Source organism: Oxyura jamaicensis, chromosome 4 (assembly GCF_011077185.1).
Source record: "Oxyura jamaicensis isolate SHBP4307 breed ruddy duck chromosome 4, BPBGC_Ojam_1.0, whole genome shotgun sequence".
NCBI lineage: Eukaryota > Metazoa > Chordata > Aves > Anseriformes > Anatidae > Oxyura > Oxyura jamaicensis.
Genome location: NC_048896.1, coordinates 88,023,394 through 88,039,455, shown reverse-complemented (window position 1 = coordinate 88,039,455; position 16,062 = coordinate 88,023,394). Strand labels below are relative to the sequence as shown.

At 42.4% G+C, this 16,062-nt stretch overlaps 2 protein-coding genes across 4 annotated transcripts in view; one reads left to right on the top strand and one right to left on the bottom strand.

Moving 5' to 3' along the window:
- Positions 1 to 6,556, bottom strand: part of LETM1 (leucine zipper and EF-hand containing transmembrane protein 1) — a 29,279-nt gene extending 22,723 nt beyond the window's left edge. Inside the window, exons 1-3 of one of the 2 annotated variants that reach the window (XM_035325833.1) lie at positions 6,413 to 6,556; positions 3,110 to 3,167; positions 1,266 to 1,722 (exon numbers count right to left, since the gene is read on the bottom strand). In XM_035325833.1, the coding sequence (XP_035181724.1) occupies positions 1,266 to 1,722; positions 3,110 to 3,167; positions 6,413 to 6,482 (585 nt within the window). In that variant the 5' untranslated portion in view covers positions 6,483 to 6,556. The remainder of the gene's footprint in view (positions 1 to 1,265; positions 1,723 to 3,109; positions 3,168 to 6,412) is intronic. The other variant, XM_035325834.1, reaches the window with a different exon arrangement.
- A 32-nt stretch (positions 6,557 to 6,588) lies between these two features.
- The window catches only part of NSD2 (nuclear receptor binding SET domain protein 2), a 103,948-nt gene continuing 94,474 nt past the window's right edge, over positions 6,589 to 16,062 (top strand). Inside the window, exon 1 of one of the 2 annotated variants that reach the window (XR_004750682.1) lies at positions 6,589 to 6,608. The gene's annotated coding sequence lies outside the window, so the exon portion shown is untranslated. Of the gene's footprint in view, positions 6,609 to 14,080; positions 14,194 to 16,062 lie in introns of those variants that run through there. The other variant, XR_004750679.1, reaches the window with a different exon arrangement.

Here is a 16,062-nt window from a genome sequence, read left to right as displayed (position 1 = left end):
CTGGGTTGAAAGCCTACCACAAATCCATTCCAGAAACAGGACATCCCCTACCTCCACATAAAGAAAGTACACAACTTAGGTTGAGAAAATAACATTACAGTAGTTCTTAAAACTATTTTTCCTACAACTTCCACACTGGATTGCGCACAGACTTAATCACTGTGAGGAGATACTACATCAATGTGAACACCAACTTATACCTGCACAAGAAACTCCTATTTTATTTAAAATAGGAGAATTGATTTGGAAGCGCTCATCTGCGAAAAAATAAAGTTCAGGAAGGCCAAATGCCAGACCACTGGAGAACTACGAGAGAGACAGTTCTGTGGTCGCTAACCGGCACTACTAAAGAACAGTCGGGTGAACAAACCCATCTATCGACCAAATAGTACGTACCTGTCCAAAGATAACGTATGAATAACGTTCTATAGGTTCATGCCTTCTAGTACTCAGTTCTGATCTTTCAGCAGAAATACTTCCACGGTATTCAGATTTTTCTGTTGTTTGTATAATTTCACACAAGCATGGCTCAGCAAATACCAAAAAGGCAGGAAAGCCAGTGGTTCCAGTCCTGCCTTGTAGAAGATTTTTGATTCCATTTTAAACCATGAATTAACTCGTCTCACTTGGTTTTCCCAATATTCCAAACCTCTGGTTTGTGCTGCCTTGTTCAGAACTGCCACTTCCTCAAGTCCTGCTGTCCTCATTTCCCCCCCTCTTCTCAGCTGCTCTTTCTTCCTACTACGTATCTCCTCTCTTATGTCAGCACAGACTTTTAAATTTCTTGCTGAGCAATGCTTTGGCTGGATCAGCTGCCAAATACACTCTTGTACCAGCATAAAGAATAGAGCAAAAATAAGTAGTGAAGATGCAGAGACCAAATGCCATCAACCACTGCTGCTGTAGTAAGAGATATAAACTGTAATGAAAGCATATGCATTTCTGTCACTTGTCTATTCCTGCAAATACAGGAAAAGAAACATTTCTGCATATTTCACTGAACTGTGATATTTTATCCATGAAAATGGTCAATTGTTAGTCATTTCTTTGTAAAATTAGGTACATAATGAGGAAATTCGTCAAATTCATCAAAAGTTTTTTGTGAACACGCAGGGAATCACTAAAAGGAGGAGGAAGAGGAAGGAGGGAAATGCACACAACAATTTTAATTCTAGGAGCAACACCCAACAAAAAGAATGAATTCATTTTAAATAAATTGAGAGATCAGTAAGGTCATTAAAATGAAATTGGTATTCATTCAGTACCTGTCTCCGTTCTCGACGCGACAGTGTATTTCCATGAAGTATTCTCCAGAGCATCCTCGCAGCTATTTTTGTGTCAATCCACAGTAACCGAAAGCCATGGTAGTAATGCTTCAGCTCGTCCACAATCCGCTGTCCAATAGATTTTTTCACGACTTCCACTTCCGTTGGACTATATACAGGTCCTCCTTCTTCCAACTTCTTGTTTTTGTCTTTCAAGGACTTCAGTGACTTTTCAACTATGGAGTCATCTTGAAGGGAACGCGAAGAATGCCACCATCTAACTGGAAGATACTGGGGACCTAAAACACCTATGGCTGCTAGTGGCATCCATGAGCCAGAAGAGCTCATAAGAGTAAAATACGTTCGTTCAGATCCTCTAGTCCAACAACAGTAGTGGTCTTTTTTGGAGTATGCATAAACAGGAGAGACACTAGTGCAATATTTAAAGTGTACAGTCCTTCAAAAGAAAAAAAAAGCATTCAAGAATTAACAATAGATGCTGCACCAGTTGAGAAACATCTACCATATATTGTAGGAAAACCAAGAAAACCTAGGAATCCTAAGATCAGGATGCCTAAATATTTAGTTTTACTTCATGGAAAAAAAAAACAGGTCAGGAAAAAAAAACCTGCAGTAAATTTGCTCTTAAACTACTTTGAAAAGGCAGCTTATTTTACTCAGATTAAATCAAAAGCAGCAACCTTAAGTGCCTTCCATTTGAAAATAAATCTGTGAAACCTTAAGTAACATCAAGCCCCTTCTATTACTTCTCCTGTTTGAAGGAAACACTGGAGAAACCACAGGCTGTAGACTTGGGACAGGTACTGAGTTAGGGGAAGAAAATTAGCCTACGAGAAATCCAATTTCATTAGAGTTCCTCTTTTACTATCTCTATGCATCTTGTTTCCCTTTTGCAGCAGAAACTTTATAAATGAAGTTCCATCGCGGTACCACGGTGATGCATACAGGAGCAACAGTCTCCTACCCTATTAAGAATTTCGTTCTTTTTCTTTTATTAAATGTAAACGGAAGACATTATTCAAAAACCTCAAACATTATTTACACACACATTAGAACTACTCGATATATGCAAGGAGGCTTATGCTTCACACTTTTTCAGAAAAATATGACAAATTTAAAACAGCAGACACAATATCCTACATTGTATATATAAAATACAGATACAGTATCCTATATTGCAGCTACCTACTGTTGTGGTTAGTGTCCAGTATCACAAGGTAAAGCATCAGAAAATTCAAGTAAGCCTTGTGATCCAGGTCAGGAACGAAGAATGAACTCTGTCAACATCCAACTCTGTGTCTCATGAACACGTAGTAGCTGGATTCGTTTTCAGAAGAGGTCATCACTTCCTAGGAGAGCCTCAACCAAGGCTGTACCATACCCTACAATGCCTTTGTTTAACCAAGATACAACTCAAATGACTACATTCCTAACTACCAAACTACACGTTTTAAGCTAGCTTTGACTGAATGTTTCCTCTGTGGAACCCCCCCAGAGGAAGTACACAAGAAGTCCACGATATCCCATTATGCCACTTGGAATCAGTCAAGAACAAAAGATTAATATTATATTGCTTTCACATCATAAGGGAAACAAAAATGGTCAAAGTGGGTGAAAAAGGGAAGCTCTCACTTTCCTTCTCCCACACACAACCAGACAGACGAATAATAAATACTCAGACTTCTTCATCTGTCTATAAGACAAGCTGAAACTGGTATTTTGCACTTTTTGTCTACAAGAGTGAAAGCTGCATTCTATTATAGTATATTAACTGACAATTTGGGACAGCTCTGAGTCTAGGAAAAAAAAAAATATTTACTCACATTTTGTTTGTCAGCCTCAGGGATGTACAGCTTAGACATGCCCGATCGCCCAAGTTACCTAGAGAAACACCAGTCATTAGCCTTCATTCTGAAATTCAGAAAGTCATTTATCCCTAGAGTGAATTGTATTCCGACATGATTGTACAAGACCGGTCTTACTAAGAGATAGCTACCAACACAATAAAAAAGGTGCTCAGCAGCAACTGGACTTACTTACTGTAAGCACATTCACACTTCGGATGATTGTGCACAATCATAACCATACAAGCAAGAGGGGTTTTATGCTTCGACAATAGCAATGGGACGTGCTAAAGCCTAAGTACCTCATCGTATTTCAGCAGAAGCCAAAGCACATGTCACAGTCTCCTACTTGCTCCTCTCTCAATCTGTAATCCCCTGACTCATAGGATGAAATGGAAAAACAGGTGGGAAGCAATTCTGTAACATGGCTGGCATCCCCAGAAGTGTTCAAGCAAACTGTCCATACATACAGCCGAACTCTGTGGAACATGAGGTACTGCCTCAACTTGTTAAATTGCCTTAACAAGTCTCTGAGTCCTTTGGACAAGCAACTCCAACTCATAAAAGCCTCACTGAAAGCAGAAGTCATTTCTGAATGGTTCCACAACACCACAATACGAGATGTTCTGGATGGATTATCACCTACTAATTCTGGACAAGGCCAAGAGATGGCAGGGTATGAGGGTGGTTTTGAAGGTTATTGGTCAACTTTTCCATCATCAAAGCTCAGGTATAACCTGTGACAGAACCTGAGGTAGAGAGTGTGGTATTCGAGGAAGTGCAGCACTAAAGGTAATTGGCAGAAGCCTTCCTCAACAGCACAGCCTAATTATTACAGGAAAAGGGATACTTTCAAAATCAGGAAGGGCAATCAAAAGGCATAGAAGGAAGAAGAAAAACATAAACTGACTTACCAAAGAAATATCTCAGTAGTTCGGGATTATCATGTCCCATGCTCAGTGGGCTTTGATGTCATTACCACAAAAGCTGTGGCATTACCAAGTCAAAGGAAAAGGAATCACCCTTCTCAAGTTGTATCACACTCTAACTATCACTGCAAGTAAAAGCCAGGGAAAAGCCAGTCCCTTCTGGCTCACAAATCGAGCCCTGAGAGGCTGTGAAGGCATTCTGATCAGTGACTGAGTTTCTCGACCTGAGAATGAAACCATCTCAGAAAGATGCCCCTGACTCTAAGGGACAACTGAGCAAATCAGCGCACTCAAAATCTTGACACATGAGCCCCAGCACTTTAATCTGTTTCCTTACCTCAGTGCCAGGAAGCACACAAAGCTTAAATTAGCCAAAAATTGCCCCCACAACAACAAAAAAAGCAAAAAATGAGTCCTACTGGTCGAGGACCTTTACAGACAGGTGCACCTAGAGCCAAGGGCGGATGACATGGAAAAGATCAAAGCTGACTTGGAGTTTCTTAAACAAAGCTCACTACCAGCACAACCCTTTCACTTTGCTTATCTTTATTTTTCTTCCAACTAGGATTCACTAATTCTAAATAAGGGGACAAAGAACAAAACTCCATAGTTACCGCAAGAAAGAAAACATGCTGACTCAACCAGTTCCTGTACTGCCATTCGGAGTGTGAATGGGCACACAGAAACATGGATCTCACTGGAACAAGCTACAGAATAACTTAACTTCAACCTTGCTACTTCTGTCAACCAGAGCTCTTTATGTTTGGCCAAGTCTACGTTCTAGCCATGTACCTAAGAGTGACCCAGCCCTGAATGAAAATACGTACTGTCTTCAGGAAAGAGCCACGTCCATGCTCCTTGCTTCTAGGTTAAGACAGACAGCCAAATGTGTCTGAACGAGGTGAACATAGCTCACCGTACTCAACATTTAAGAAACCTGTGTCAGGATAACTTGCTTTGGAATTAAGAAAAGTGACAGTGTCAGACAAGCTATACATAAACGTATTCCTCGTGGAAAAGAGGTCATCAGAAAGTTTGGTTTTGATGTTCCACTGGAATTTAAAACTGAGGTTTTAAACGTAGAATATCTGTGTGCTGTTAAACCATGAGAGTTTTTAAAAAGGAAAGGCTAACGTGAAGCAAGTCCCTACAAACTACAAGCCTGCAGTGCTTAACAGCTTGATCTTTACAAGAACATCATTTAGGATTCTTAGAAGCACTTAGCTTTAACTTAATCTTAGATTACTTACACGTAAAGCAAGAAGATGAGCTAAGTAAAGCAAAACACCATACAAAAAAATGATACCATAAAATGCTGTGTTAGTAACGGACTAACACTCCAATTAAAAAGTCCTGGTTATACCACGAGCACAGTACGTTACACCACACAAGTGATTTGGCTTTACCATGGCATTTCAGCAGATTAAAGTTTTCATCTGGGATGAGATTTGTAACATGCAACATCGGAGGGCTTATTAGCATTTCTTCTTACTCTATGCCACCAGAGGAATCAAAGCTCCCACCTGATTTGAAGGTGCATGGATGTGTTGCATCCCTGTCTTTAATAAAACCAGATGGATAAGACATCCTAGCTGTTTGCTCAGGCAAGTTCAGCCTAAATAAATGTCTTTACAACAGTACCAAAACACAAAACAACAGGAAAAAAAAAAAAAAAAAAAACACACTGACAACTAGAAGAAACTATCGCACTTCGGTGCTGGCTGTAACCAAGAAGCTGGCGTGTTATCAAAGCCAGCAAGCACCCGTGTGGCCACTCGTGTTGCCAGAAGGTGGATGTGCAGCCACGCTGGGCTGTGTGTGGGGGCACAGCGCTGGTGCTGAGCTCCCAGCCCCACGGCTGAACCTCGCCCTGCCAGAGCGGGGACGTAAAAACCAACGCGGGGCTGACGGCCCGTCACAAGCCATCCGCTGTTTCATGCCATTAAAGCCCACCGCTCAAAGATAATTTAAACTGACAAATAATTTGATTACTGATAAATTTTCTCGATTGCTGATGGAAACTGTTGTCACGCGCTGGGTTTTGCTTTTATTTTCCAAAGCTTGCGAAGCCACTTGGAAGAAGCCAAGCTGACATCTTCCTTAAAGCCCCAGGAGAGGGGCTGAGGTACTTCCCTAAGGGATACAGAGGGGAGAGAACACAAGCAGGCTGCGTTGGCCACAACGTAAGAAGGTCGGGGATGAAACAACCGTGACTGCACCCCCTCAGCCACCCCTGGCGCCGCCACCCCCGGGGACACCCCGGGCGTCGCCGTCCCCTCCCTGCCTCTTTCCTCCCCACCTCCCCCCGTCCCTCCCTCCCTCCTCAGCCCCGCCGGGCCGCGGGGAGCCTCACCCCTGGGGGCCCGGCAGCGCGGCAGGCGGCAGGCCGACCGGCCGCAGGCGCGGAGCAGCACGGACGCCATCTTGGCGGCGGCGGCCTAGCGGCGGGCTGCCGGCCTGCTCATGGCCGCCCCGGGGCGGCTGCCGCCAGCCCGCCCGCCCCGTCCCCGGAGGAGCGGGGCACGCCGGGAAGTGTAGTCCTCGGCACGGTAAGGCGCTGGGGCGAGACGGGGGTTGTAGTCCTGGAGTAACGTCAAGAGAAGGGTGTCGGGGTGCATGCTGGGAGATGTAGTCCGCCATCAGGCCGTGTAGTCGGCCCCATTCCCCCGCAGCCCGGGGGGGTTGGGGGTGCGGATTAGGGATCCCCGAACCGCCCCCGGGAGCTCGTGGCTCCAGAAGGCCGCGGTGCCCTGAGGGGACAGCGGCAGGTCACGGAGCGGCGACGTGACAGAGCCGGGGCCGCCGCGGGGCTCAGCCCCGGGGCTCTCTTTGCCCCTGCCCAGAGCTCACGGGCCGGCAGCAGGCTCGTTTGGGGCCAAAAACCGGGTTTTTGGGTTGCGTCAAGTACTGCTTAGCAGCATGTGTGTGTATCGCAAGACGTGACGGAAAAAAAACAGCTTATTTATTTTTATTTTTTTCCTGGAGATTTACAAAAGTGGTATTTTATATTAAAATAATACATAAAGCAGTCAATCAGCCGATGTCCTTTGCTAATTAATCCTCATTAATAGTTGGGCTGCTGGTAGCATGTTACTGTGCAAATACCCACCTGTTCCTGACCAGCACTAGCGTCTGCTATCAAATATTCAAGTGCTCACTTAGTACAGCATTAGCCACTGCCATTCGTTTTGCTGAGTTTAATCATACAGCCACGGAAAACAACCAGGACTGAACCACAGAAATTATCACTTCATCTGAGAACAGTGAAATTGTAAAAATTAGGAATACGTGGTTTGGGTGGTAATGGCTTCCTTGTTCTAAAAAAACAAAAAATAAAATGGGGGAAAAGCTGCTGTTTTTCAACAAGATGGCTGACACCCACTGCCAACAAGATGGCTGCCTCAAGGACAGGTCTCCAAAATGACAAAGGCCGCGCTTCTTTACACCGCTTAAATTTCACAGGTTACGTACAGTGCTGGGCAGTTGCTCACCTACACACCCACGTAAGCCCCAAAAGAAAACTGCTGCTCTTTTACTTCATCTGTAAAGGGTGTCAGAATCTTCAGTTTTGACCCAAAACATGACAGAAAACAGCATCTGACACAGGAGGAAAAAAAAAAAACAGATGTGTCTGAAGTCATCCTTTCATGTTTGAGACTTGGAAAATGCAGGAAATTAATTATTGTTTTAAGTTCTTTTATGTGTTTAAAGAAAATCCTCAGGGTTTCTCCCAAGTATGAAAAATTCAGATTAAATTTATACTACTTATATTTTTCATTAAATAGAATATTTGAGGATTGAATATTCAATTGACCAAATACTCAAATGAATCAAGATAACCTTTTCTCACTTACTTCTTGATTGGTTACAAAAATACTATTTTCATTTAGTGACTATTAAAATTTTAATTGGTGTTAATATTTATGTACTTATTATCAGAGCTGCTTTTAAAATGCTAGGCTCCCAAATGTATTGCAAGATTTTTAGACAGCTGTGTTTGCTTTACAAGTATTTAACTGTATACTGCATTTAAATAGTTAAAATAATTTAAAATGTGTAATATAACAATAGTGCTTTATGTTGCTACAGCGATCTGAAATAAAAAATAAATCCTAATCTACACATTCCTCTCACTAGACTGGGTTTGTAGCCTTCTCTTGTTATTCTTTTTTTTTTTTTTTTTCTTTCTGGTTGGCTGATAACTAAACCAAATGAAATGGGGCAACTAATGGCAGTTCCTTTAACAAAGCTGCTTAATTATGTAGAAACATTATATGAAGTCTATACAAGAAGAAGAATATGCTCTGAAGTCATTAAAGTATTGACAAGAGATTTCAGACAGCAAACGGATGATTACGGTGGGCTCAATACACTTATACAGACAAGTAACGAGACTTTCAATAGTTTCATTAATTTCAGTAGTATTCAGCGTGCCAGATGATGTACACACGAGCCTTTTCAGAACTGAATCAGTTATGTTTTTGTACGGCCTTTTGTTCCAGGTTTGTTTATACCTGGATGTTACATTGGTTTCTTCCATGTATGAAAAGGAATGGTAATACACTGTCAAAATTTCCTGAACAGATACAGTTTTGAAACACTAATTGCTTTTGTGCACTTACCAGATATGGGGAAAAAAAGCTGAAGAAAAAAATTAAATACTAATAATTTACAAGTAGTTACATGAATTGTTCCCATATGACGAGACCTAATGATTGTATGTTATATATGGGCCTTCCATGCAAGTTAGATTTTGCTTTAAAATAAATTAAATAAATCTTTCAGTCTGTTCAGACCAACAGCCTGGGAGTTCACAATAAAAACACTCATACCCAGAATAAGATGAGATACACATAGTTGCTAGAGTTTTATTTTGAAAAAACCTTAAGCTGCTACAGCCATTTTAGACATAATTCTTAGAGCAACCATGTTGTTTGGAAAAACTGTCAGCCATCTTGTTGAAAACGATATGTTTTGTAGCAGGAATAGGGTGAGAGACTAAAAGGTGGAAATACAAACCCTTCCTTCTAGCTGGATGTAATAGGGATCTGAGAATGATGCAAATTAATGCGGTATTTAAACAAAATTAATGTTATTATTTTATATTATTTCATATTAAACATCAACTTTTTCATCAGTATCAGCAAGAGCAAGGTGAAAGCTGTCTAAACAATTACAAAACAAACTGCAAATAATAGGAAACCATGCTGCCTGTTATAGTCTGTGGGCCCACCGAAACATTTGCTTTACTGATATTTGAGCATAACCCAGTAATATGAAAAAAAAAAAAGCAAGAATATTTTGTTTGTCTAAAGAGGTATGTACATAAGATCTCTGAAAGCAAAGAATATGCCTACATCAGTACATTATTTGCACAGACTTCAAAATGGAGCAGATGAACTTACAATTCCCTTTAAAGAAGTTCAGAGATCAGTCTGGAAATTGGGGGACAAATGTCTATATGGACAAGGAACAAAACTGAAAGGTAATTAGCTACACATGCAGTTTGCTCTTCCAGAAATCCTGTATTTCATTGCACGACAGATTCCCCATAGTAAACAGTTAGATTAAATTCTAATTGCTATTGTCCCTTATTCCTTCCCTCTTTACCATCTAATAAGCTCTAGCGTGTGATATGCAGATGTATATGGGGAATGGGATTCCCCTGGGGCCTGCCAAAAATACCTACACAGTTGGAGGTGACATCTCTCCACGTTCACCACGTTTGTCACCCTTTCCCTGAGGACATGTCCCAGGATGCACTTCCTGGATCCTGCGGATATTTTTGGAGGGTGGTTAGCAGGACTGACACTCCCAGCTTCAGATACACGGTTAGTTGTCCTAGAGCTATTGAAAGTGGCTGTGTAGCAAGACCAAATCTAAGACAGGACCACATTAATTTCACACGCATGGCTTTGGTTCCCCATTGCACCCGAGTGACCAGCCAAGCTGGCAGCAAGGCACTGGGGACGTAAGACTTGGTGCATGAAGGGGCAGGAGGTGCCATATATGATGCCCTGGGCTGGAAATGGGAGGAGGTGGGAGCATAATTACCATTTGATGGGACAAAAGACAGGTTTCCTATTTCTCTGCTGCAGCACCATGTATGTTTACACAGTGTGACTATAAGCTGTGTAGCGGTGCAGGTCCACCCATATACAGTATTTAAAAGTGGGATTAAGCTTTTAGTGTGCAGAACCTGTTTCTATGGCAATCGCCAGGTTGTCTCCTTGAATAGATTCAACAATATGGGATCAACCTCATCTTTATTCACCACTGTTCAGCATAAATCTGGGGAAAAAGAAAAAAAAAAAAAAAAGGCATTACTGTGTGGGAAGTTACACTGAGTTGCCACTCGCAGGAGAAAACCAACAGATTATTGGTAGTTCTTTAAAAATACTCCCATTCATAATCACAGATATTTTGGAGAGACTCCCAGGATACAAAGCCTGTTGCTCTGTGAATGTTAAAGCCCAAAGGTAAAAGTTCAAGTGGTAGCTGGATTACAGGCTTGCTTTCTGTATACGTCCAGGTCACAAGTTTGCTCCTGTGTGTAATGTGCCAAAAACCAGCGGCAGTGGGTACACGTTAGCAGCAGCACAGAAACAGTCCGAGTTGGGTGCCTTTGTGAACAATGCGGTTAAAAGCGCCTCGGAGATTTCCATTACAGTAATAATGTGCTGTAAACGGTCACTCCAGATCCAAGGGTAATTACCTGCTCAAATTCCAGTCAGAAAGCTGTATTTTAGAAGATTTGACCCAAATTGGCCTGATATAATAACAGACTGGGTTGTCATTAATTAAATTTGACACATGTAGACAGACAAGGAGAACACAGCTGGGAGAACACAAACAGGGTATGATGGCTTTTCAGTCTGAGGAAAAGGTAGCATTTGCAGTTCATAGCAAAAAAAAAGACATACATATTCTAGTTTTAACCAGCAGATGGAGCTTACGTGAAACAAACAAGCGGAAAAGATGCATAATCATTGCACAAAGCAGTGTTTTGGGGTGCTGCAGTCTACAGGACTGGGGGAGGACATGGGGAAAAAGCTAGAAGGTTCTGGCCAAGGCAGGAGCAAGCAGAGGAGGGAGGGTAGACAGGGTTCAGGATATAGGCATAGCAAAAAAAGAAAGAATGTAACTATAACGAGTAAACTGATTTAGACCTCCAAAATATGGAGAAAAACAAAAGATGACAAAAGGAGTCTCCAGTGTTAAAAATGCACCTGTTAGTGCCAGCTGATATGAGAAAGTCTGGGATTTTGCTGCAATATTAACAATGCTGTATTTAAAATAACCTGTTAGGCCTTCCAAGTCATCAGTTTGATTTTATGAATGACAGGCTTTAAAAATATGCATTTGGAGTTATTCTTTGCCCTTTTTTTTTTTTTTTTTTTTTTTTTTTTCGAGTCTGCAGGGTTTGCAAGTTCCTGTCTGCAATTAGAAACACAGAAAGCTGACAATCTTGTGCCATCATCTGCCTCTCAGAGTTAGGTCTTTAAGAAAACACCAAATGTTGTGTTACTGTCAATAAAAGCCTGAAATCTGCTACCTCTGCTTTCATAAACCCATCAAGAAACAAGACAAGAAAAGCCTGCAGCCACGGAAGCCCTCCCCCAGCCCCATCCCAGATTTAGTAGACCTGATCCCGCACTCCTTATGGATCTTAAAACTCCTGCTGAAGTCAGACCGTATTGATGGAGTGCTAGAAGAATATGAGGGTCCTGCAAGCCAGATGCCTTCCAGCTTGTGTCCATTAAACAGCAGAAGGTCGCAGCACCTTTTTAGGAAAAATGTTATCTCTGTATTCTAAAAGACAGGGAGAAAAATGGGCTACTTCCACAGGCTATGTTAGTGGCAATAACATAACTTTCTTTAGCAATTTGGCAATGCTGAGGCTGCTTGTGATAAGCACAAGTTTAGAGGGGGAGAGGATTACGGCCAGCACATGCACGCAGCTGTATGACTGGTTAGCAGGCAAAATGCTATGTCCCGTTGTCCTCCAGGCATTGTCTGCCTCAAAGGAGGGAAGAGCTAAGCATTTCTTTTAAAAGAACGAGTAAAAAAGATATTGAAGATGGAAAGGTTGATTTGCTGAAGCCTGATGCTTAAAATTCCTGTGTAGAATTTAGCCCTCTTGGGCCTCAGCTATTGTTACCTCTTTCTTGCTGTTTTTGCTGATCATATCAGTCCTGGCCCATATATTTTTTGTTAACAACCAGCCTGAACGACCCCACCAGAGTATGTCTTTCTAACCTTTGAATCACTCTCTCTTGTTTACTTTCTCTGGTTTAAACTCGCTACCTTACATAATCCAGACCAAGGCTGTAACACAGATCTCACACTTTTTTATCCTGTTCTCCTTGACCTGACTAACACTCCCATCTTCTGTGCTGCCATACAATGACCTCCCCATTCCAGCATGCAAGCCCACAGCCCCTCCTTTATTCAAGTCAAAGAGCTGCTTTTCTCAAGAGGCCTCCCCACAGAGATAATGAAAAGCAGATTAAGAGATTTAAAAAAGGAGTTGGTTCCTTTGGAATGGTCAGTGCGCTTTCCCTTTCTACAACCGTCCTCTAATACTGTAAATTTTCTAAATCAGTGTTTGTCTGGATGTCTGTGCCTTGACCTCAGCAGGACCTAAGCTGTTGGGCCCCAGTCCCACGCATGCATATGTATGCCATGTCCCTTTGCTGTCAGTGACATTAACAGACACAATGTGGGGAAGGAACATGCGCAGTTAGGTATTCGTAGGATCAATTCACGGTGCTCGCAAGATTATATCATAAAAGTGTTGGAAAGGGCTGAAAATGCACTTTTTAAAAAATCTTTGTTCCTGTGATACAGAAAGAATGATAACTTCCAAGGCAAGTGAAGGCACAGCTTCACTGGTTTTGGACTGATATCTGTAGGTATCTAAGAATCTTGAGGGGAGATACCTGGTAAAATGTGATGTGAAGCTACAGAAAAATAACAAAGAGCCATCGAGCACAAGTACATGCCAGTGGTGCTTTGTCAGTATCCTGCTTTTTTTCCTATGTGGCTGAATTTCAGGCATCAGAAACAGAAGACGCTTTGTCTGGGTTTTCCCATGTAATCAGCAACCTCTCTCCTGTGTCTTAGGCCTCTATTCACTTTACTGCTATTATAGTGTCCCCTAGAGACCCTTAGGAGGCATTCGCCCCCAAATGTCCTGTTACCTTAAAGCAGTTAGTTTTTTTCTCAGTAACGCATTAGATGCTTTAATCCTGGTTACGTGGCCGCACGAAGCGTGGCAAGCAAGTTGTATCTGTATACATGAAAATACAGAGTTGGCATAAAAGAGCGTTACTGTTGGATTTCAACAGTATCCAGGGGAAGTAAAGTCCCCGAACCGGGCGCTCTCCTCTGAAAGCAACTTCAGGAGGGAGCTTTGTGTAAGAACTGAAGGCACAGCTGGGGGCTGCAAATATCTAGCAGTTCATCAGCTGTGCTGTACGGCGAGAGGGACTCGCTGGGCTAATCTGAGCAACAGGTAAAAGTAAGCCATCCAGGCTGCTTTTCAGTCAGGATGACAAGCCCCACGCTCATTCCAGCATGATACATGTCTCTCATTTTCCTTTTTTATCACTAATCCAACAGATGAAAGAGGAAGTACACCCAACAGATATCAACAAAAAGACTCCATTCCCCTTTGGCTCAGGCAACAGTGCCTTCTTGTCATGCTAAGGGAACAACCTCCTCCCCTTTCCGAGGCCTCTCCTCCCAAGGAACAGACATCTAACTCTCTCTGAGCTGGAAGCCTCTTTCAGTGTGCCAGCTGGGAATCAGGGCCCTGGGCTCAATCCCAGCACCTGTGCCTAGTTTTCTTACAGAGCCCGGCCAGCTGCTCTTCCAGGTCCATAAATGTCCTGTGCACCCTATTTCTTTTCCTTTCTGTGTGTTGTTTTGGATTAGAAATGTAAATGCGTTGCTTATATTTGGATTTATTTTTTCAAATCTGCTTCCTTAAAATTACCCTCACCTGGCTTGTGCTACGGGTCGTATCAGGGCGCTGACAGACGGAGCTATGCCATGATTTTCGCAATCCTCAGACCAAGGTTGTTGAACTACTCCGGCAGCGCCCTGTGCTATTTCTGATGGAATTTGAAGGTGAGCGGGATGTAAGCGCAGGCCACTTGGAGAACTAGTCACAGGGCTTTTGAGAGGAAGAAGTGTTTTTGATGGCTGGTGTTTGTCAGAGAACTTTTCTGGCACTAGGCATGGTAGCAGAGAGTGTTGTTGACCCTCAGGGTTCACAGGCATTAGATAATTGCTTTGGCTCTGACTTAGTTCACAGCACGTTAGACCAGTCATTTCTATCTGTGACACCGGCCTATCGACTGCAGACTTCCTGTGTTTCTTTCTTTCAATGTGTGGAAATAATTATGCATCTTTTCTGAGTTTGCATTATGTACTGATTTATCCAACAGTTCTTATGGAGAGAGGCAAGGTTAGAGCTGAGAGAAGACTGTTGTCAGTGCTAATAGCTTAACTCTGAAAAGCCCTCATGCCATTCAAAAATCCTAGTATAAACAGGGACCAGGCTGGGACTTGCATTCTGTGCCGCAACAGGAGGGAGATACACAGAGGTCTGGAAAATAATGAAGGTGGGAGGAAAGTGACTAGAAGATGGTTATTATCATGGCTCGTAATACCGTATTAATGAAGTCTATCAGGGAGCAGGGCTTAAAAAGAACAGAAGGAAATATATTTTCATATTAACTTCTTGCCACAGGATGCTCTGAAACCCCAAAGCATAAATAAATAGGTTCAGAAAAAAAATAGACAAATTCATGGGAGGTAGGCTCAATAATGTCTCTGACACATGCTCATCTGCTACAACATCTGGTTCAGGACGTCCCTAAACTACCGATTTTCAGAAGCAGGAATGATACAACCAGGGAAGGGCTACTTTTCCTATGCCCTGTTCCCAATTCTAAGCATCTGTTACTACTTTCCCTCTTGGTTTTCCTTGAGGAAAGGACACACCAGACCCTGCTTTTAAAAGCCTTTTGCATTCTGCAAATAAAGAGAGGTGAAAATAAGAGACCATATGAGATTACCAATGGGTAGCTAACGAAAACCGGAGGATCTGATGTATAAATTGCATCTAAGAAGGTGTCTGAGGTGGACTGAAGGGTCAATGTTGGTGGGTCCCAAGCCAGCTGCTTCCAGGCATTCATGGTTGGCCCCGTACTGGGAGGCTTTGACAGCTCAGTTAGCCCCAGAGCACTGCTGCCATCCTTCACTCCAGGTATTGCCATCACCAAGAGAACAAAGAGGTTAAGAGAGTTGGGGATCTTTTGAACAAAAGTATAATGAAAGCCAGGCCAGAAGGGGCAAGGATTTCAATCCAGTTGGCAACTTATAGAGAACTTTGCACCATGAAACTGTACCCGGGTATAGAACTCACATCTTCTTTGGCTTTCATACCACTGCACTTCCTCCCTCCAGATCTTGACAAAGTCCAACCTCTGCCACGAGCTGCCTGGCAGCAATTACAGTGCATCTCCCTCTAGTGGGTAGTGAACTATGAAAAAGCCACGACAAAACATGCGTTAGAAATTTCCCTGGTATTTGCTTCCCATAATCTCCTTCCTTCAATTGCTTTCTTCTTATTTGCCCTGTGATCTTTTTCCCAAATCCATTGTTTTTTTTTGTTTTGTTTTTGTTTGTTTTTTGGGGGGGTTTTGTTTTGTTTTTTTGATACCCTCTAAACATCATGTCTGCTCTTCCTCCCTTGTGCTGTGAGAGGAGCTGGGCTGTTTGAGGGTTTTCTATTTGACTTTCATAGAAGTGGAAGTGAAAGTAAAGAAGCTGCCCAAGAATGAATTTTAAATGAAATATTCTAGAAATTGTCGGTGTTTGCACAGAGGCACGTGTGTAGACCCCAGTATTCCAGAGACTTAGGAATCTGGGGAAAAGAAAACCCTACGACCTGAGGTTTATCATTGATTTTTTTATGTTGAGTCAGTCAAA